Below are 22351 nucleotides of genomic sequence, written 5' to 3' on the forward strand. Positions count from 1 at the left end.
ATCTTTAAGGGCTGTGGCCAAAGCCGAGTCGAAAGATAACTGTTTATTGTGCGTCGGTTGTTTCTGTCAGAATCGTCACCCCTCTGTTGTCACTTAGTTACGCCCGCCTTCTGACTCTACACTTCATGGTGATTGGTCCGGCCAGTTTTAGGAGAATCCAGCCTCGAGCCTTATGGAGGGTAACTAGACCTACCCTGGCAGAGAATTAAATTCGTTGCCGTGGGTTGTCTAGCGCGGCTAGGCTAGTACTTTAGTGTATCTTTGCAGTAATTTTATTTCCTTTTGTGGTAGTTTAGTGTATCGCTGCCATAGTTTTGTCTCATTTAGTGTGTCTTTGCAGTAATTCCATCTCATTTTGTGCGTCTTTGCAGTAATTTTCTTTTTGTGGTAGTTTTGTGTCTTTGCTGGAGTTTTGTGTCCAATTTTTAGTAGGATTGCAATCATGAGCTGGCAGCTGACAGTGTTCACTTGTCATAGGTACAGTGGAGTCTCTCCGCTTTCTTGCAATACACAAATCCAGACGATAAGCCGCATCATTCCCAAATTCTAATCAGGTGGCCTTTGTCATTTCTGACCTTCCCTGAAAATTTCATCCAAATCCGTTTGAGTAATGTTGCTAACAGACAGACATCGAGCAACATAACTACTAAAGTAAATATCCTTTATTTATATTTCAAAACGGCACTAATATTGTAACACTTAACCAGTGTTTTAAAAGCTAAAATAAATGCCGACTGTGTGAGAGTTGCGTATAAAACGATATACAGGACTCAAATGAAATGTCAGTGGAATTCTGTCGCAGTGGACTGTTTGACACTTGAGGCAGCAGGATTGGTCTGATGCTTGGAGAAGCATGTGAATGAATGACTTGTGTCTCCAAAGCATTTCTACAGCTGAAGTGCCCTTGAGCAAGACACCACAGCCCTTACGGCTCCATGGAGGCCAGCTTGCTGCTGCAATTTTAACTGACCTCCCTGCAGGGTTGACAAGCTAAAGAGGAGATTCCCTTTATGGTTTTAATTAAGAACCACATGCACCACAAAGAAAAGTCCAAGAACTCTGCTTTACAATGTTTCCAATTAACACCCTCACACACAATCTGCTCTCAGCTTGCAATAATCACTCAGGGCTATAATTTGTTTTGATTCATGGAGAGATGAATCAGTTTTCGTTTGGTGAACTTTAAATTAAAAGCTAACTGCAGACAGAGTCCGGCTACGGAAAACCTATGACAACATTTTTTTTTTCCCCAACAGATTACTCATAAGACAACATCCTATGTGCTCAGTGTGGCTGTGTGTGTGTTTTGGCAGCAGTGGGCACGGCAGTGGCCGACGTTTGAGTGAGGACTTTCCCAGGGCGGTTTCTCGTACTAGTAATATGTTCCTCAGAGAGGCTGTGTTGATCATCAGGAAACATGGTTTCATTTTCTCGTGTGGTAGCAATACGTGTGCATGACGGGGCAGAGAATTACCAAGACTGTAAGGTGAATCTATACAGGCACAAACAGAAATTTGTGGAAATACACAGCAGGCGAACGACCTCATGACCCATTACCTTTGCCTTAGTTCACACAGTCTTTAAGCTCCCAGAGGGCCATGTTGGTGAATAGCCTGTTTTTCTTATGATCTTCCCTGATTTATGCTGCTGATCTCCTTTGGGAGAATGAAGGTGAATGAAAAAGGAGGATAAGAGGGAAAAAGGAGTAGTACAACCCAGCATCATTCTGCCGTTAAAGAAAACATTGCTGGAATGCATCTACCAAGCAGCAGTACTACATACTTGTAGGGCTGAGTACCGAACTTCGGTTCTTTAATGGCACCGACCGAAATGTTTCGGTACTAATGAGTATCGAAATAAGCCTCGTCTTTCGGTTCCATGTTCCGGTACTTATCACGTGATTATGATAAAGCAAACCTGTGATTGGCTGTAACATTACACGTGATTGCGGCAAGCCGGAAAAAAGCATGCTGCCCGTTCACAGACAGGTTTCACGTTAGGTACATTGAATTTACTGCAGTTGTTTAGCATGTCGTCGAAGTGGGAAAAGATGCCTCTGAGGTCTAAAACGTGGCTCTACTTTTGTAAAATGGACGCTGTAACAGGAGAACCTGTCTGCGGCTCTGCTCAGCACAATAACCACGGCAGTTCGGCCAATGCAGACAAAGTCTTTTATTCACCACACCGTCTCAATGTAAATAAAACAGTCTCTCTTCCTTGCCCGGCGCTACACCGGACCTCGTCCGGTAAACAGTCTCAACGTCCGCCGGCTCTCCTCCGGTAAACAGTCTCAGCGTCAGCCGGATCTCCACAGGATCTCGTTCGATAAGCTGCCCGCTCCACCGGACCTCGTCCTGTCCGCTGTCCTCCGCTCGTCCGTTCCCCCGTCCTCTCTGTCCGTCTGTCTTTTGTCCTCTGCTTCAGTCTGTTACTGCCGAGAGAATCAGGTGAGTCTAATTGGTGCCAGCTGCGCTAATTAACCTGACGCTGGTTCCACACACACTCCTCCACACCTCTCCCCTCTGCAGCTGAGCTCTCCCACGCCCATCGCCACAGACGCCAATAGTGCGCGGTGCAGTATATGCCAAAGCGGGTGGTAAACTCCATCTAAGGCTAAATACCGGCACGAGACCGATAGTCGACAAGTACCTTAAGGGAAAGTTGACAAGAACTTTGAAGAGAGAGTTCAAGAGGGTGTGAAACCGTTAAGAGGTAAACGGGTGGGGTCCGCGCAGTCCGCCCGGGGTATTCAACTCGGCGGGTCAGGGGCGGCCGCTCGGTGCGGGAGGATCCCCTCGCGGGACCTCTCACCGGGTGCGGGCCGTCCCCCGCCTGGCGCATTTCCTCCGCGGCGGTGCGCCGCGACCGGCTCCGGGTCGGCCAGGAAGGGTCCGGGGCCGAAGGTGGCTCAGAATGTACTGAACTGTACATTGCTTGCAAATGTTCTTTTGCACTGGAAATCACTGGAAAATTAAACTCAAGATGTGAAAAGTAATGTGTAATGCAATTTTCATTCTGTTAGAGTATATATTGTAAAACTGGTATCGAAAAAAGTATCGTTTAGGAACCGGTATCGAAGTGAAGGTATCGGAATTGGTACCGGTATCGAAACTTTTAGATTGATACCCAGCCCTACATACTTGACACGGTTCGTCACCCGCACACATACAATAACCCTTAAATTGACAAGTCCAGAGGTTCTCTACAAACAGCAGCCCAGAGGTTGTGTGTTGGTTCCCACACGCTCACATCACATCTATTCTACATCAGCGGTCGAGTCTGCAGGACACAGCTGTCCCTCACAATGCCACCATCCGACACAAGCAAAGCAGTTTTTACCATCCAGCTTTACTCTGGGCAAGTATCTCAGGGGAAGTGTCATCATTAGTCAGTTAATAAAATACTCTGCCTGGATGTTTGATTGTAAACGCTGCTGGTTCAAATCTTGAGGCCAGAGGTTTTCAGAGCAATGCCCCAGACTGTTCAGAGCAACATAAGAGTTGGAAATGTCTTATACTTTAATATATATATATGTAGCAAACAATAAAACTACACCTTGCCTTTTACAGTGAACCACAACAGCATATTTTACACTGGGACTACACTGGAAGTTGTGTTTGCTGACTGAGGTTTGTAACATTACAGCTCCCTATGTTGAGTTCCTCCCTTACACAAAGCCATGGGTTCCACAGTGTGAAAATAAATTTGAAATGAGAAACTTGCTTGGCAATTCATTAAAGTAAATATTTTATCATGTTAAATATTTATGCATACAGCTAATTTAGACTGTTGTGTAATTTATTTAACATTACGAGTTCTGCAACTACAAAAGTACGCACCAGGGCGCTCATAATTTAATCAGCTGCCAAACACTTTTTATACTATGAAACTATAATTCACAGTATTGTTCTTGTGGATCTACATTTGCTTACAGGCTGCTGTCGGGATCAGATTTTTTTCAAAAGCACAACTCATGAATAGGGATGGGTATCGTTAGGTTTTACATGAATCCAATTCCGCTTATCGATTCCGGTGCCAAACAATTCCTTAATACGATTATCGTATTAAGGAATCGTTTGACACCGGAATCAATAAGCAGAACCGGATTCATGAAAAACTTAATACCCATCCCTACTCATGAAGTAAAGTGACCACAATAAATGCAATATATGAATGAAAAGTTTATTTCAAACATTGATTAAAACAAAAAAAAAGAGGAAAAAAGAAAGGATAGTATATAGCTATACTATGATGTGCAATTAGAGCTTCATGAATGGGAGGAATTAACTAAGTAGCAGTAGAAGAAAACTTCCATTATGTGATGATGTATACATATTTTATTGCAGTGATCTCTCCGCAAAATCTAAAGGACAGATACGTAAACTCAAACCGAGCTTATAGGGAAGTTACTTCAGTAAGCAGGCCTGGCCAGCGTCACATTCCTCGGTCCAGAGTATTAATACAGCTGACATGGCCTGGTTTCACTCAGACTCAAGTAAACACTTCAGAAGAAAACAAGCAACATCCACAAACAAAGCGATCGGTCAAGTGATTGGAAGGTGCACAGTTAAGAGTCAATCAATGTCAGATCGACTCAATCCAAATGGAGCTGGATAGCACCGTTTGTCAAAGCACACTTCTATGAAACAGGCCTAAAAAAAATCACAGCATTTGCAACAGATTTTATGTCACTGTGCAATTTTGCTTAGGAGGTGTAATCTGTCTACTTCAGACACTGGAAGAAGGCTCATCAGTCCTGCCTCTCCTCATTTCCAGTTCAATACAGGTAACAGACACTGTGGGACTCTTAGATTATTTTAAAGGATGTGGTCGAAATTCATCACTGGCTGGCTGCAATAACAAGTCAAGGTAGAGCTTCTTTGTGAGAGTTGGTTTAAGCCCTGAGTGTAGACGATTTCACCTCAGCTATCCACAAAACAAATACAAAAATCCCGACTTCTCTTTACATGCAGACTTTGATAGAGCCAGCAATTCATGAGTCAGTAAGTGGGAGAACGATCACAACAAGCAACGTGTCAGTCCTCAAAACATGCATTTGGCCTTGCAGGCAGAGTGCAAGCCTTGAGTAAACAAGCAATCTTTCACCATCAATCACTCTCACTGTCTCTCACACAAACATGCCCGTTTACGTACACACACACACACACACACACAATATAATCATCTTCTCCAGTCAGGCAGCCTCCACCTCTCTCATACACACATGCTCCCATAATAAACAAAAACAGCTGTGAATGAGAACTACTGGGACCAATTAGACAATAAACAGTGGGCTGGAACTGGTTTACCGCCAACTAATAACATCCACTAACCTCGAATAGTCCTATTGGCTGCAGAGTGGAACCAGCCCACCTACACATTTCCGCTACCCCATTTCTGTCAACCTTCTTTTGCCTTTCTTGAAAATTTCAAGACCTTTCACACTCAGAGCTTCCTTCTGTGTCCTTTACCTACACTTGTGTCACCATTTGTCACCTCATGTGTAAAAGTAAGGGTGAATGCAGAGTTTCCCTCCATTTCGGGAAAAAATAAAGAAGTTATTAAAGCAAAGGCTGCGTCCCCAGAGAGCCCAATAAAACTAAGCTTCGCACAGACACTCAACCTCTGACACAAGCAATGTGTGCGTGGGCAGAGTAATATCATTGAGAATGGGGTAATGGCTTGCTGCTGTAAGTCTCGATGATGGGTGTGAGTGTGTGTGAGACTGAGTATATCACTCTGACTAATGTATGCAAGCCTTGCTCTCTACTGCCGACTTGACAGACACTGGGAAAATATGGAGCTCAGGCATCGTAAACACACAAACACGCCATAAATCTCACTGATTTATGCCTGCAATCTGAAAACAACTGTACCCTCGTACTGACAATGCACAACGGCAAGACTACTGTAGAAACATGCAGCGTAAAGCAGAATAAAACTGCGCAAGTGCCGCAATTTCAGCTTAATTGGTGCTAAACCAATATTTTGCAAAGTGGGATGCTGGAGGGGAAAAAACACGATCCATTTAAGACTGTTAGAGGTTTGCTGAGTTTCTGTGTGCGCAACAGTGACACACAGACCAAACATGAGCTCTGTTGTAGCATATTCACCAGTGTTTATCAGAGGGGAAGATGGAAGCTGATGGCAACAGGGGAGATAAAGCCAGCATGTTGATAAACAAGGCCCAAGGTGAGATATGGGATATGAGGAGACTGAAGGGTGTAATTAGATGATTTCACAAGAGTGGTGTTACATCAGAGTGTAAATAAACTGTTCCTCTCCCCTTCACAGGTGTACATAAGTACAAGCCAAACCAGAAGTATTCTGCCAAGCCAGAATGTTAAATAATACCATGCTCTGTCCCTAAATGTGTGTTTACAACAGGGTTGGGAGATACGTTAAATTTTCCAGCAATTGTCAATATAATCGCAGAGGTGTCAGATGCTACTTTTTTTTTTTTTGGGGGGGGGGTCTGATGGCAGAGTGTTTTTTATGCATTGATTGATTTGTGGTGGCCCGCCACAACAACATCGATCGCCATATATTGACTTTTTTATATTTAAATGGGTAAATTTCACTATAGAGCCCGTCCTTTCTGTGCACTCTGGATCAAAACATTTGCAGGAGGATCGATTTTCTGCTTTTCAACGTAGAATAGAATCAGTCTGGAGTTCACTCATGGTTACTGTCATGAACATTTCAGCACAAATTTGTCCAAAACTAACACACTGAAGTTAAGCATAATAAATAAGTCTGTCAACACCACACTGTCAATCATGGAGATTCAACTCTTCCATTAAGTTACTATAACTATGTAAACAGCCAAGCTACCTTTCCCAATCCACAGTTCCTAAACTTGGTAGGGTGTTTTGCTAGGCATCTTCACTACTGCAGTAATGAGGCAAAGGGACACCTCTTGCCTTTATTTCCTTTGCTGGAGCAGGGAACACGACACAGCATTTGGATAACTTATTTTGGCCTTCCTACACACTTTGTGACTGATGGCAGTAGCTTGATCACATCTGGCAGTGTGCATTTTACAGTCGCTGCAGCTACAATCTGGTAGCTTCGTTCTCGTAAACACGGAACTTAAACTGCCAGTTCTTATTAGCGCACAGTTTTAATTGTGCTTTACAGGTTAATTATTTACTAAGTTGCATTCTCAAGGAGAACGACCATTACGGTAAACCAAAAATCATACTTCAAATGTATTTTTTAAACTCTACAGGTATCTTTCATTTTTGAATAATGCATTCATATTTCACAGTAATTAGAAAGAACATTGTCAGTTTATTTTGCATGAATAACCAACAAAACTGTCTCTAGCTTTTAGGATCAGAGTCACTTAAAAGAAAAGTGACAAAAATAAGAGAAATTACCAAGTTATTCTGCATAAGTTATGAACTCCCAAGTCCAGAGCAGCATACTACTTCAAACCTGCCACAAATAGGATTATACCATCCATCACATTACATTCAGTATCACCCATCAACAGTACCTGCTCAGTATAAAAATATTTCCTTAAACAGCCCAGCTTCATTAAACACTTTGCACAAGAGTTCAATACTATTAACACATCCTTCAGTCAAGAAAATCAGCTGCTCAATGGGCCAGGTGTGATTGAGCCCACAGCTATCTTTGCAGATGTTGGCAGCACATGAACGCATCCTCTGTCGGTTTTATTTGCAAACTACACTAAATACTGACAACAGCATTAATAAGCTTCAGTGTACCGCCGGCGGTACACCTACTAATTTGCATAGGAATTTCAAGAATGTCCGACGGGTGCAAACGCGATTATACAAACACTATACACCGATGGAAAGCTTAGATTCTCATGAATCCGCCGGTATAAACCACTTTCAGATGCGATTACCACAGCGGGTGAGAAAAACACATTTGTCCGACAAAAACAAATATTCATCCATCCGTTCTCTATACACGGCTTCAAAGCACACTGCGCGACTCACATTTCCGGGTTTATTATTACACACAAAAAAAAAGATTCCACAAAAAACGGCCATAATCCAACCTTTTACATCAGATGACACAAGCCAGTAAACTATTTTGTCCAAAACATGTCCTGAAGTCAGTATAAAATCCCCGAATCGGTCGTTTTCAAGGAAATGCACCTCCCGATGCGCGTCCAATATTCCCCGTATTTTTCGTAATTTTTTTTATTTAAAAATAGAATATTAGCGATTTTTTGTACTGAAAACGGCTGGAATTGACTGAAGCTTAAAGGGTTAATGCGTCTATTGTCAACTTTGTTTGACTGGAAAATTATGCCTTGTAGCTAACAAGTCTCGCCTCCTACACAAACAACAGAGACAGGCTGCTTCTTCAGGGCTTGCCAAAACAGAGAAACTAGAAAATTTAAGAAACCAACAAATAAAACGACTCGTAAACATAGACGCCCCAATAAGTGGAATATTTTGTGCCGTGTGTCGCAAGATGGAAGAGGTACAGCCATGGCCATAAGTTTGGACACAAGTACCATGACGCTTGTGAATCTTACAAAATACCACAAAATTGTCACTTACAATACAGTACACAACTCCTGAGAACTATATTAAGTTTCATATTTAAAAAAAAAAAACATCAAAAGAGTTTGGTGTCATTTTGCTATTCTTACCAAATTCGGTTGTGAAAGTACTGCATTTTTTGGTTATTTTCTTCTAATATTATGTTTTGGGAACAAAGTTGTTCCAATGGTTGGAATTTATTGATATTATATCCCTTGTTGATTTGTTGACTAATTAAACTGGTGCTGTCAAAAAAAAAATATTAGTTATGTTCTGTCAGACATCAAAACAGACATAGTAAGTCATGCTGTGTCCAAACTTATGGCCATGGCTGTATGTAAAAACACACTGACCGTCTGTAGAAGTCAGCATTTAGGTGCAGCATCTCCTCCATCAGCTGCTTCCACTCAGTGTGTGTCCACGCTGCCTGCACAGCAGCTCACTCATCTCAACAAATCATCGATGGGGTAAAAAAGTAATTTACCCGAGTCCCCTTGCTGACAAACCTCTTCATTTCAGGGGCAAGGGACATCATTTATCACTGCAAACAATTAGGCTCTAATAACTATCAGAAGGAATGATTTGGTTAATGGTAACAGAGGAAAATGTGCTTATTAGGCAGAGTAAATAACACTCCAATAACCTGAGGGGTCCATTACTACACTGTATGTTTAAAAAAAAAAAAAAAGACGTCTTTGCCATTTACATTTTAGCAAACACTTTTGATTAAACACCACTTCCTTTACAGTGCTTCATTGAGATGTGACATCAATATGCTGTGAGCAAAGATGCACAGAAAAAGAGTGAGGTTGGAGAAAAAGGTCATATTGCTGATGAGAAATGACAGCAGTGGCAGGCTGAACGCTCCCAGAGCTGAAACGCTCAGCCTGTCAGAGAGAGATCACTGCAAAGTGTAAAAGATCGGCTCTGTTGGACAGCAGCCATAATGACACAACCTGCAGCAGCACTGGTGTACATGTCCTCAAAAATACAGAAATACTTCATTAATCTGGAGCACAGCGGCATACTGGGAATGCACTTCTTTCCACCACAATTTCACCATTTGACGTGTAAATGGTGTGTAGTGGGCTTTTGAGGGAGCTCCTCTGCGGTTCCTGCAAGATTTAACGGTTTTTTTTATATATATATATAAATAACTTTTCTGGAAGGTGGTAACACAAAAATGGCAAATTAGCTCCTCTGACCTGCAGCAGCGAAGTCATTAAGTTTTATGTATTCGCAGTTAAGCCCAGTGAATTAACCTTTGATGGAAAAAGGTGAAAAGTCAGTGCCAGAATCAAAACAGTGCACAGAACTAAAAGCAGGTTTAAGCATTAGGTCTTTAAGTCACGTTTATTTGGATCACAAGGAAACAAGCTCAGGGCAGAAAGTCTCGCTAAAAGATAGCTGAGCAGGGAGGATTTCAGTCAGTATCTGGCATGTAGTCAGGTTCTACAGTTAACTGACAGCCTCCTTTTCATGTATTGCAGTATTTATCAGTTAAGACTACTTCAGAGTGGAGGTTGCAGCCTTCTACTGGACAGAGTAGACACATAATGGCGTTCTAATAAAGCGTAGACTTCAAGGTTATGCTCAAGGTGACGGTTTTTAAATGCGAGCAGGACTATTGTGTTTACCTGCTGGTTGACACGGCAGTGCGAAGGGCCGTGGTGGATGAGGATACGAACAATGTCCACATCTCCCCTCCAGGCAGCCAGGTGCAGCGGAAAGCAACCTTTGCTGTCAGCCACATTTGTGGAGGCTTCAAACTGGAGCAGTTTCAGTACCACCTCCCTGAGAGACAGACAGATACATACACATACAGATCAATAAATCAACAGATGTGGAGATAGCAGAGTGGAAATAGAGAGAGGGGAGAGAAGCAGTGCTGGGAGATAAGACCTGGAGTCCATATTATCGTATGCTGTCACCTTCCCTTGAGAGAAACAAATCAAACATTTTTTAACCCTCCTGCACAAATTTTACATTTTTTTGTAAAATAAAACAAACATGCTCCTCAATTCATTAGTTTAAATAGGTGGAAGAAGTAGTCAGGTCCTGCTATTGTGGCTCCAAGTGTCACACTAACTTTGCACTCTTCACCTCTGATTTAGAGATTCAGGGAAACAGCATTTAGCGGAGTGCAATTAGCAGAAGCTCCCTGCAGCTTTCCAAATCAAGCCGATCGTTATACGAGTCACTTGGAACATTTGTTTTCAAGTATGACTGAAAGTAAAGCCAGAAATTAGCTGCCTGGGACATATTTCTACCACAGAGGTGAGGAATGCAAAATTAGCATGACCCAAAAAGCTACAACAATGACGGTAGTTCAGTACTGCAATGTAAAGTCACTGCCTAACATCAAGTAAAACCAAAAGAAGCAGAAGTTTTAGTAAATGTACTAAATTGCTTTCCAGCAGGGATATTTTTGCACAGCATTTGCTTCGTCACTGAAGAAGGAATTTAAAAGCATTATTAAAGTAGGTACAGAACTCACTGTAACCTTGGTGATAACTGGCTAAACTGCACGCTGGGGGAAAAAAAAAAATCTTGCTTTTGTAACAAAATATTCACCATCCTGCAGTTCTGTTATGTCAAACAAAAAAAAATTCTACAGATAAATGTTTTGCTATTTATAAAGTTGGATTTGATTCTTGTTTGCTCTTCTGAAGCCTAAATGAACTCCACTGACTAACACAGGTGCTTTTATTTGTTCCAAGTCATCTTTGGTTAATCATATTTTAACCTGAAATTTTAAATCCACGTTTGTTGCAAATTCTGCAGTTCAAAGTTGCAAAACAAAGCAATGAAGTCCATTTCATAAGCCTTGCTGCTAAATCATGGGTCAGCTTTTTACTTTTAAGAAACCTTATAAGAAACGTAAATGAACATCCTTGTATCTTACTGTATGATACACAATTCAATTTTGCTGGTAAAACATTGTGTTATTTTACATTTCCTCCTTCCTTAACAGACTGCATCAGTAAAAGCTGCATCTTTTATGAAAGTTTTCAACCTGTGATTTGGTCAGAATCAAACTGGCTCCTCCTGCAGGACCCTACTTAAAGCTTAGGTCATTCAAGGATTTACATGAGCCTGGGGGTGAATGATCAGGAAATCAGCCTGTGAAGGACGCACTGGAAGGAGTTGTTCCTCTGGAAAACAAAAAACTGATAACAGGCTACTTTTACCTTCCCTCAAATGAGCCGACTTCAATTTAAAAAAAAAAAAAAAAAGAATAAAATGAGGAATAACACAGTTGGGTTTGTGCTGGAAATCTTAACAGTAATGTGACCAATACTGTTTTATATTAAAAGAACTCCTGCTGAAGTTGTCACCAACATCTGAAGAGGAAAGCTGAAGGGCTTCATTTGCATTCAAAATGTCAGGAGGAGACAGAATGGCAAACCTCTCACAGGAGCAGGGGTGAAAGCAGTGCCGAGATGCTTTATGAACTGCTGAGTTAATTTCAATATTTTTATTATATTTTCATATAATTCAGTCAAGTTTAAGTGACAGTAGAATCACACTGGGAGGATCCAAGGGTCACAGATGAGAATCTTCAACTTCTCACTGAACAGACTAAACACGCAACATGAACTGAAAGCATCAAAAGGCTTTTTAATGTGACAAAAAAAAAAAACAGCACAGAGTTAAAAATGATCTCAAAAATGTAATTCAGACCCAGCATAAAGAAAAAAAAATAAATCTCTGAACACAGCTCTATCTGTTGCCAAGTCTTCCTGCTTCTATATCGTAATTGCCAGTTCTCTTTTCACTTTCCCACCTAAACGTTAAATCGCTCCTCTGGAGCTTTTTGTTGGCGCCCTAATTTTTACTCCGAGGCTGCATTTTTCTCTCCCTCACTTCTCCCTTCCTTTCTCAGTTGATCTGAAGAAAGAAATCCACATAATTGCCCCCAAAACACAGGACTAATCCTTCAGTTCCGCCAAACTGGGATAGCGGTCAGGCTTGCAGCTTATCCAAACTGTAACGGATTTCTCAGCAGGCCCAGGTGAAGAAAGTGAGCTGTACTTTAGTGCTGTGCAGATGAAGACAGTCAAGTCCTGCAAATATTTAACTCGATTTCATAATGTAGGCTATTTTTGTCAACAAATTTATCCACCCACCAGTACAAAACTGTTTTAACATGACACAAATTCTGTGACTGTTATTTAACTTGATTTGAAAATGATATGGTTTCTATAATCTGTAGTAGAAGTTAATGCATTTCTGAATTGTCTAGACAGTTTATTTCTGCTTAAAATGCAGCCATTCTGAAGACACTTTTTTTTAAATTTCTATTTAAAATGGCTTTAATCTACAATTTTCTAATACCAACAATCAGATCACATGAGAACGAGGTCATAACAATGAACCTATAATAAACTACCACTAGGTGCCAGTCAGATGGAATAAATTAATCCATAGCACAAGGCTGTATAGTTCCTCACCATCTTAGATTGAACGGATAATAGTAAGAATTTTACCCATAAATTGAGTGAATTAGGACTTTTCAGACTTAAAAAAAAAAAAAAAACCACCAACAGAGACTTCCCCCAGTAGATAATGTCATCTTCTTGAGGAACCACCAACCATTACAAGGACATTTTCTGGAAAAATTCAGCACAGTGCCACAACACAAAACCTACTAGTGGCATAAAATGTGAACACAGTGCAGAGCTGCAGCAGAACTGAGCCGCTGTGGCTTCTGAAGGCAGACTGGGGTTACTTTCCTCAGGCAAAATGACACGAATAACTGCTGTACATTCACAACTGCTTAGTGCAGCCGCAAAACCTATTTTCTTTGTTATCTGTCACTCCACATTGCTAGAAAACCACAAACTGTGTGCCCTCCCCCCCCTCCTCCTCCCCAATTTAGCCGCCTCTGGTCAGCAGCAGGTGTCACTGATTGTGGCCGTGTTTCCAGGGTCACAATTAGCAACACCTGCTGCTGACCAGAGGCGGCGAAATTGGGAAAAAAAGGGCAGCTAGCTCTCGGTTAGCTAGCTCTCGGTTAGCTAGCTCTCGGTTAGCTAGCTCTCAGATTTTGAAAAAAAAAAAGTCAGTGTTTATTCTTGTGCAACTATCTAACTTACATTAGCCTACTGTGAAATTAAAATTAAGATTAGTTCTACATTTCATGATGGATAAATTTGCTCTATTAAACACCGACAGTCTAACAAGTGTCCCATCTCGTGTTTCGCTAGCTGTCCAATGTGCAACTTTAATCAGCAAATAAAGTAATTTTCGATTGCCACAACTGGCTCTTCTCATCAAGAATTCAAATGAATATAAACAAAGATATCAGACATACCAAACACAAATAGCCCAAACACTAGAAATACTGTAGTGCTGCCAAAACTTGTAAATGTCAAGCCTGGTTAATCTGTAAAATGCTAATATTACTCTGGTCACAATTATTTAGTTACAAGAAATGTTAACATTTGAGAAAGACAAAATGCTGCATATTTACATACAATGAAAGTTTGTCTCAGATATAAGCAGCTGTAGGTGTATAAAAAATGGGCAGTTTTCAATCACTTATGGGCATATCACTGACAAGAGCCTTAAAATACATTTGTAATGTTCTTATCATAGCAGATTTGCATGATTTGTCTTCAAAATGGCAGAAATAGACACAAACCAAAAAAAAGTAATACTCTTGTTTCCATATTGTCCCCTTACTACAGTTTTTTTTTTTTTACATGCAAATAATTTCAGCACTCAAGCAAACTAAAAATGAAACGGTTTATATCAACCAGTCAAAGGAAATGAATAAAAATAAATTCTGAGAAACATCTGACATGCTGTTGCTTTTCTGTTTTTGGTAATTGTAAATTTAATATTTGTGTTTTTAGCTGTTAGTTTGATTCAAACACAAAAGCATGCTGCAGTCCTACAGCATACAGTCCACACATGTTATATACCTTTTACTTTATGTATGTTCCTAATTGTACTGTGAAGCATTTGGATTTATGAGTAAGTTCTCTTCAATATTAAAACTCACAGAGAGCGTTTGCAGTCTTACCTGTGTCCATTGAGTGAAGCATGGTGTAAAGGTGTGTATCCTGAGCTGTCTGTGCAGTTCACATTCAGGCCCTTCCACATGCTGTGAAGCAGAGATACATCAGAATTAATCCTTTAATCAAAGTAAATGCACAGGCTGCAACACATTTAGGACTGATTTCTAGCTGGAAGACTGAGTTCATTAGCTGTCCTCTCCGCTGCACCTGTTCAGCTTCACTTTAGAACCAGGAAATGACAAACTACACACAGCCAATTAGGACCCACATCCCTCACGGAAGGTGCCAAGCGAGGACAGGTGGAGGGGTGTTATGAAGATTTGTTGAGGAAACACTATTTCATATTACAGTTAAATTATGTATCAACTGACAAACACAAAAAACTCTTGATAGCAGATTTATTGAAGTGATTTAGTAAACGGTGTTTTGTGTAGTAGCAGCTTGTATAAACACAGCCTTGAGAGCTCATTCGATTGGATTAAGTGAGGCAGAATTGCTGTCCCCTGAGAGTTTGGTTGGTTTTTTTTGTTTGTTTTTTTTCATTTCAGTCTATGAGGGAAATGGGGTTTTGTTTTTCTTCAGTTATTTCTTCAGACAGAAGAATTTAGCTATGTTGTACAAGGGTCCCAAGGTGAGGCGTTTAGTTTCTCATTTGGAGGCCACAGCCAGAAGACTTTAAGTCCAATTTCATCATACTGGCAAATAATGAAAGTGAATGAGGTCAATTCTTGAATTCGCAAAAGGCTGAGCATGCAAATAAAACCTCACAAAGCAGACTCTCTTAAGGATATCTGGCTAAGCACAGAGCATGGGCATTAAACTGAAATACTCCCATACGTACACACATTGTACACTACATACATGTAGTGTACCAGCTCGGGGTTTTTAGGGTTTTTTCCCCAGGGCTGTAATTACATGACCTCTTGTTTTCACATGAACTCCTCAGGGAGCCACACTAATTAGTCAAATTCCAGCCTGAGTAGCTCTGGGCTGAGAAACTGAATCAAGTAGGTTCTAGAAGTAACTCCAAACCTTTATCTAACAAAGACAGCAGCAGTAATCGAACAAAGTAAGTAGCTTCTGACACAAAACAAAGTTACATAAAGCAAATGTTCACCTCACAGCATGAGTTACTGAAACATATGCAGTGTTGTATTTGCTATTGATGCAGGTTATTGCATTTCTCTGTGGATTTCTTTGCATGGTTGACCCGTGTGTCATCCTGAGGGTCAAAATTGACCCGCTTTAAAGTTTGAAAATGTAGGAAAAATATATATTTTCACAGTGAAACTTCTGATGTCCACATTTTCAACATTTTTGGGGAAACTTTGAACATTTTTTGGTCGAAAAAGGAAAATGTTAAAAATGTTTCTTAATTATTTGGTGAATGTTCTTAAAGAAAATATTAGAAGTTTTACTGATATATATGTAACCATTTTAGATACTTTTAGGATTTTTTTTTTTTTTGGAAGATTTTGACTCATTTTTTGAAAATATTTACAAGAATTTTCTTGCCACATTTGGGGGATTTCTTTTAAATAAAACTTTCAGGGAATATTTTGGGAATTTTCTTTCTAAAGATTTTGCAAATTTTCAGAAATTTGAGGAATTTTTTTGCTGATTTTTTTTTTTTTTTTCAGACGAGGAAACAATATTTTTCAGAGTCGTAAATGAGGACAACAGGAGGGTTAAATAAAGCAGTTTCCAAACGGCACCAGATTTATATTTAATTGCCCAAAATGTGTATCTAGAAACAGCCCCTAATGCTGACTCATTGGAACAGAAACAAGTTGGAAAAAGAAGAATGTTTCTCCAAATCATTCAAAATGACACTTTGGGATGAATTCACTTTATTTTACGAACTATAGTGAAAGCTGCCTCTGACAAATCAGTGTTATAGAAATATTTCACTAAGTTTATTTTGATAAATGCATTTACGTTTGACTGTCACGGACATATTCTGCATCTTTAGGTGAACTTTCCTCTTTGAGAGAGAGGAGCTGAAGCAGCAGAACATTCACTGGGTTTAACAGACATCAACACAATGATCAAGGTCAGCGGTATTATGCAATTGGCGCATGCACACAGACACAACTGAACCTGAATTAAAAGTGGCATTAAGGGCTGGCTGTGTCGCAGATAAAGACACAGAGAACACAGTGTGCACGGCTCAACAGCCTGCTGTAGCAAAGAAAGCAGGGTGTTTTCATTTTTCTGAACTGAATGCTGAAATGCCCTTGAATCAATCCTGGTGCAAAGATGGCCCAAGAAGCTGCCTTTTTACACAAAAACAAAGCACAGAGAACAGAAAAGCAACAATCACAAATAGGCATGTCACACCAAGTATGTACTTTATCACAGTACATAAAGATGCAGTGTGTAACACAGAGATCAGAGGGCTGGAGACCAGAGAGAAAGAGACACAGCAGGCTGGTTTCTATTGGGTCAGCTGATCTGCACACACAGCAAGCGTTGGGGTTTGTGTGTCCATATCGATCATGCTGCTCTGTCGACCCCTTTCAGCGCTGACCTACACAACCAGTACGGTGGGTTGTTAAAAAGAGCAGACTGACAGAGGAGGAGGGGAGAGGACAACAACTGGCAGAATCTGATGAGTAAATGTAGCTGGATTTCATTTCCTCAGATTCACAAATGTCCATTACAAATATTAAAAGGTTCAATGTAAAAAAAAACAACAACAAAGAAATACACTTGACATCATTGTTTGAGGAGGGGAGACAAGATAGAGATTTGTGGAGGTCATCATGTGAATCAAGCCTCATTATTACAAGCTCAGGAGGAGCTCAGCCTAAGGGGGGGGGGGGGGGGGGGGGGGTGTTTTCATTACTTAGACGCTGATGCATTCTCTCGTGTGCTGCACAGACGTCAGACAGCGCTGCAGAAGTCAGATCTAAGGTACACAGAAGAAGTTGAACTCAAACAGCAACTCATTTGAAGTTGGTGCTCTGACGTAAACGCATACTACATGTACCCTGAAATCCAAGGCGTTTTCTTATAAGTTCTTTTGCTATAGCACATTTTTGAAAGTAGAGAAAACATCAAAAATATAGAGACTTATCATCTTATTACCAGATTTTAGTAGCTGTTTTAAAGGAATTAAGAATAGTGTGAAGAATGGAAACAAGACGAGCAGCTCACTTGGCTGTCATTAAGTTATGCACAATCAGCTCCAAGCAGCAATTATTCTCACGTGTCAATGAATCTTTTGGTTATTTTCTGGTTTACCTGCAGAATGTCAGAAAATAGTAACAAATTCAATCAGTGTTTTCCAAAGGGCAGGATGGCATCCTCAAATGTTTTTGGTCTACAACCCAAACATATTTAGTTTACCATCACGGAGGTGTAAAAGAAAACTGAAAATATTGAACTGAAAGAAGCATCCCTATTATAGTTCCATACTTAATGTGCATGAAAGTCAATTAAATCTTATCTTTAAACCCTCTGAACCCCAAAATCTGTAGACTAAAATGAGGACACGGTGTTCTCAGTTTATCTTGTAAAAAAAAAAAAATCCTCAGATTTACAAAATTTATCAGAAATCTAACAGTAAAAACAGAAAGAATTGTCACGTTCGCAAGTCCCTTCACTCCTCATTTATGACTGTCATCTCGGAGCATTTGAGCAAATCCAACCTTAAAATGATGACATATCATCAAATTGATTTTATTCTACATGTCTCAATTAAAAAGAAAGACTTTTTAGGCTGAACTGCAGGCAGTGTTTATACAGATCAGGTAAGACATAGGTATAGAAACAAACGTTAGACGTAAAATATCTATGGAATGCAAAGCACCCATTTTTTCTGTACTGATAATGCCTGTGGGCCTTTGAAAAAATATTCTAAATGTTTATTCAAATTTGTTAAATTTCAGTAAATACATTATCAAATACCTTTTTGTGTGATTAAGTACACAAAGTACATATTTGAGTTGTCTCTACTTGTAGTCATGGTTGAGCTGCAGGACTTTACGTTTTAGTAACAAATGAGCATTTTCATTGCTAAGGATGTTCTTTAACTCCATACTCAACTAGTAGCGCTGTGTGTTCAGATGATGATGCCAACTGCAGCTTCAGTAGAAGTTTGGACCATCTGGCTGATAGTGTTTATGCAGCATCCCAACAAATGGGACAAAAGACAACAGATTGCAGGTTAAAAAACTGAGACATAAAAGACAACTTTCTCACTGTACTTTTTATACAACTAATTTTGTGATAGCTGTTGCAAATTATTGTGAGATTGTTTAATCAACTGCTGTATTTCAGTAGCCTTTTACCACAAAGTTTATTTCATAAACTGTACACTGCTGCTAAAACAAGCAGCGCATTCTTACTCTCAGTATCTGAATCAGTTTGATCAAAATGTTCAGTTCTAATTCAGTGCCTCTGTAATCACATAATACTCTTTGGATGGAACACAGGTTGTTCCATATACGCCTCTAATCTGTTTTCTACATTTGAACAAACCAGAGCTTAAACACATACACACCCACACACATATTCCCTGGTGGCGTTACCTTAAAACAACCCATCTGTACACCAGACCGGTTGCAGTACAGAGACTCCGTCATGTGAGCAGAACTCTGCGTGGCCCCAAACACAACCCGCCTCTCCCTGACGCTCGCAAACACACCGTATTAAAATACAAACACAGCAGTCACAGCCTGAGCTTCATAACCTTAGTAAAAACCTGTCCAAACAAATACGTGGGGCCACTTTGTGAGGAAATGTGCAGACCTTGTTCTCAGTGTGTGTGAGTCTCACTGTAAAGGCCAGAGCTGAACAAGGTGTTGTGTTTACAGCACCTCTCCTTGTTGTGGAGTCCACTGCTACACATGAAGGTGTCACTACTGGATGGTGAAACATTTATCAAGCGTTTTGGGGTTTAAGAATCAGAACCAAATAGCATAGACTGGAAAACCCATGGAGAGCCCTGTTTTGCTTCACAAAAGCTCAGCCTCACATCTTTCATGTTTTTATCAGCAGCAGACAATTGTTGTCAGAAAAATCAAATCTCTAATAGCTTGTTTTTGCACAACAAGATGAGGCTTCCCAGACATTACCAATATTACTTCACTTTAATATGGACACCCAGGGGTGACATTAAAAAGACAAAGTCCTCTTGAATTAATAATTTGTACACAAAGGTTATTAAATATGAAAAAAATCAACCAAATCTGAACCTACTTATGCTGATCACACACAGAAGGAATTATGGGTAGAAGAGGAGCTGGTATCAAAATGGAGGTAAAAATGACACCTTTCAATTGCGAGAACTTGCTTTGGCCATCCCACTATCCTCTGTGGTGATATGACCTTAAAATTCTACCCAGAACGCACATTTTCTTTAAGTTTTCTCCAATGAAATAAGAAAAAAAGATAATACATCCAGGACACCAATGCTTGTTTCTATGTCATAAGCATTCAACTAGTGCAGTTGTGCTTTTTAAACTATGATATATTCCATGATATTCACACTCAGCATGCATTATATATTACAAAAAAACATTTAGGCTTTAGATTATGACACTTAGAGTAGATAGGAAACTGATCTGGTTGCCCTTATTTTCAGAGATCAAATGTGTTTATCAGCCTTGCAATTTTCATATGTCTCCTCCACCAGTATAGTCATGAGGGCTCAAGAATGCTGAGAAAAAATCACACAAGTTTCTACCAGACCCTAAGCACTTCAAGGGCATTTTACGAAAATTTTCATAGTATGACGGTAAAGTTTTAATGGCATAATTAAATATACTAAAGTTCAAAAAAGTCCAAAAATATTTTGTGATCCTGAGGGGGTCGGGTAGAAGGCAGGGATTCATTTTTCATGGAGTGACCCATGCAAATTACTTCATTAGTCATACTTAAACTTCAGTACTTCTGCAGATGTCACACACCAACAGTGTGAGCTGTTAATAAAGTTGTTCATCTTGTATTCAAATGATGCTTTTGCTCTCAGTGAAGCCTCCTGGGCTTCATATTTTTAATGCACAAAGACAGCTTGTGGTTCTCAGTAATGATTGAACAAACATATCACACTCATTCATTATCTTTTCTACTGTCCATAATATCTGCTAATCTTTTCTCCTGGCCAACTATTAAATTCAGCAATCCTGCTTGCAATGTCCTGTTCTAAGTTATGAGATATGAGCCTGTCAACCAAGAGGGATTTCTCCTCCGAACCTCACACACTGTTTAACTGAATAACAGTTAGAGGCCTGACGCACAACAATATTATTCTTTCCCGGCCTGTTACTTCTTTTGCAACCTCTCAAGTTTATCTTGCGACCCTTTGAAGGAGTCTAAATCCCCCCGATGACACAAACTGACTCTGTTCTCCTCAATATTGTGTTTATATTCACTGCTGCACACTGAAACAGTCTGTGACCAGCAAGTTTAATGTGTCCGCTGCAGTTGCAACCTGCCAGAAAGAACAAGAAGCAGAGACTTTGCCTTTTAGAACAATAAATACCACACACATCGGACAACAAGTTGAAATTAGTGAATCAGTTTCCAATGAGGCCAGTTTTCTCATCACAGCTGTTCTGGATTCCTAAATTCAGTTCGATGCCCCGTCCCTTCTCCATTGTTTTCAGTCGAAGTGTTAAAGCCAATGGAGTTTAAATAGAATTAGTAGGCAACTTCAGATTAGATAATGGAATAAAGGTGCTGCTTGGCGGATTAGTCAAATAAGCAGATGACGTCCTACCTAATTAACCTCGGCAATGTGAGGGAAAACTCTGGCTAAAATGCTGCCTCAGTGTTTGAATGTGTACGTACCACAGCTACTATTTCACATTTACATAAAACTTTAATGGTGTGTTGTTCTTTAGCTTTGCCTCTTTCTCAGCATCATGAAACATCAATGGAGTTTTTTACATCAAAGAATTGAAGCCTGAACAGCCCCCCCTCTCTTTCCTTCTACCTTGCCGAGGTCCAAACATTATTTTTTCTATTTATGAAAGCACTGAAAGGTAAGGAGGTCAAACGTCGTGAAAGGCTCCCAGCAGGCAGAGCAATGCTGCCCTCTGTTTGAACCCTTCTTCAGTTACAGTCTGACAGTTCCTCCTCGCCTTTACATCTCTTTACTACAGCAGAGCACACCAAGGACTACGCTGGCATGATCCAATGTTAGGGAACCAAAAAAAGAGCAGCCTGGTTTAGTTGTATCTAACAGCAAAGGCAGAGTTTTTCACAGCAACCAAAGCAAATTCATTCAAACCGTAAAAATATGAGGCTGTGCTTATGTAAAAGGCTATACATCACCTCATACTACTGCATGTTAATTGTGGATTTGGTAGGAAAATTGATTTGGGTTTTCACTAAAGCTACACAAGCTGAAGCCAAGATTCATGCCTCAAGACTTCTATGAATCCCGTTTGCAAAAGCATCACCTCGAGCAAATTTAAAACGCTGTTGCTCTTCAAACAACAGCTAAATTTACTCCTAATTCATCAGAAGTGTAATTTATTATCAGTCATATCAAAAGAAGACCTGCAATATCTTCTTTCAAGTTGTCCAAAACTTCTCATTCTGGATGCAAACTTTGTCTCATTTGGCACTACAGAACAGAAGCTTTCATTCGCTGCTTCTCTATGGATATTAAAGCTGGCATCACGTTGCAGCAAAGTTCAGGCTACATCAAAGTGGAGCATTGTCATCAAAGGAAAAGGAACTGGGAAAACCTTTGTAGTCCTGGACTCTTTTTAGAGGAAACTTCTTTTGTGTGTGTGTGAGAAGGAAAGTTAAGTCAACTGAATCCAGCAGCCTGTTGAAATT

General features: G+C 40.1%; 1 protein-coding gene across 6 annotated transcripts in view; it reads right to left on the reverse strand.

Moving 5' to 3' along the window:
- Positions 1 to 22351, reverse strand: part of anks1b (ankyrin repeat and sterile alpha motif domain containing 1B) — a 291730-nt gene that overhangs the window by 198034 nt on the left and 71345 nt on the right. For all 6 annotated transcript variants that reach the window (XM_051957203.1, XM_051957205.1, XM_051957200.1 and 3 more), the window contains exons 2-3: positions 14560 to 14640; positions 10166 to 10322 (exon numbers count right to left, since the gene is read on the reverse strand). In XM_051957203.1, coding sequence (XP_051813163.1) covers positions 10166 to 10322; positions 14560 to 14640 — 238 coding nt within the window. The remainder of the gene's footprint in view (positions 1 to 10165; positions 10323 to 14559; positions 14641 to 22351) is intronic.

The sequence above is a fragment of the Acanthochromis polyacanthus genome, chromosome 1, assembly GCF_021347895.1.
Source record: "Acanthochromis polyacanthus isolate Apoly-LR-REF ecotype Palm Island chromosome 1, KAUST_Apoly_ChrSc, whole genome shotgun sequence".
NCBI classification, from domain to species: domain Eukaryota; kingdom Metazoa; phylum Chordata; class Actinopteri; family Pomacentridae; genus Acanthochromis; species Acanthochromis polyacanthus.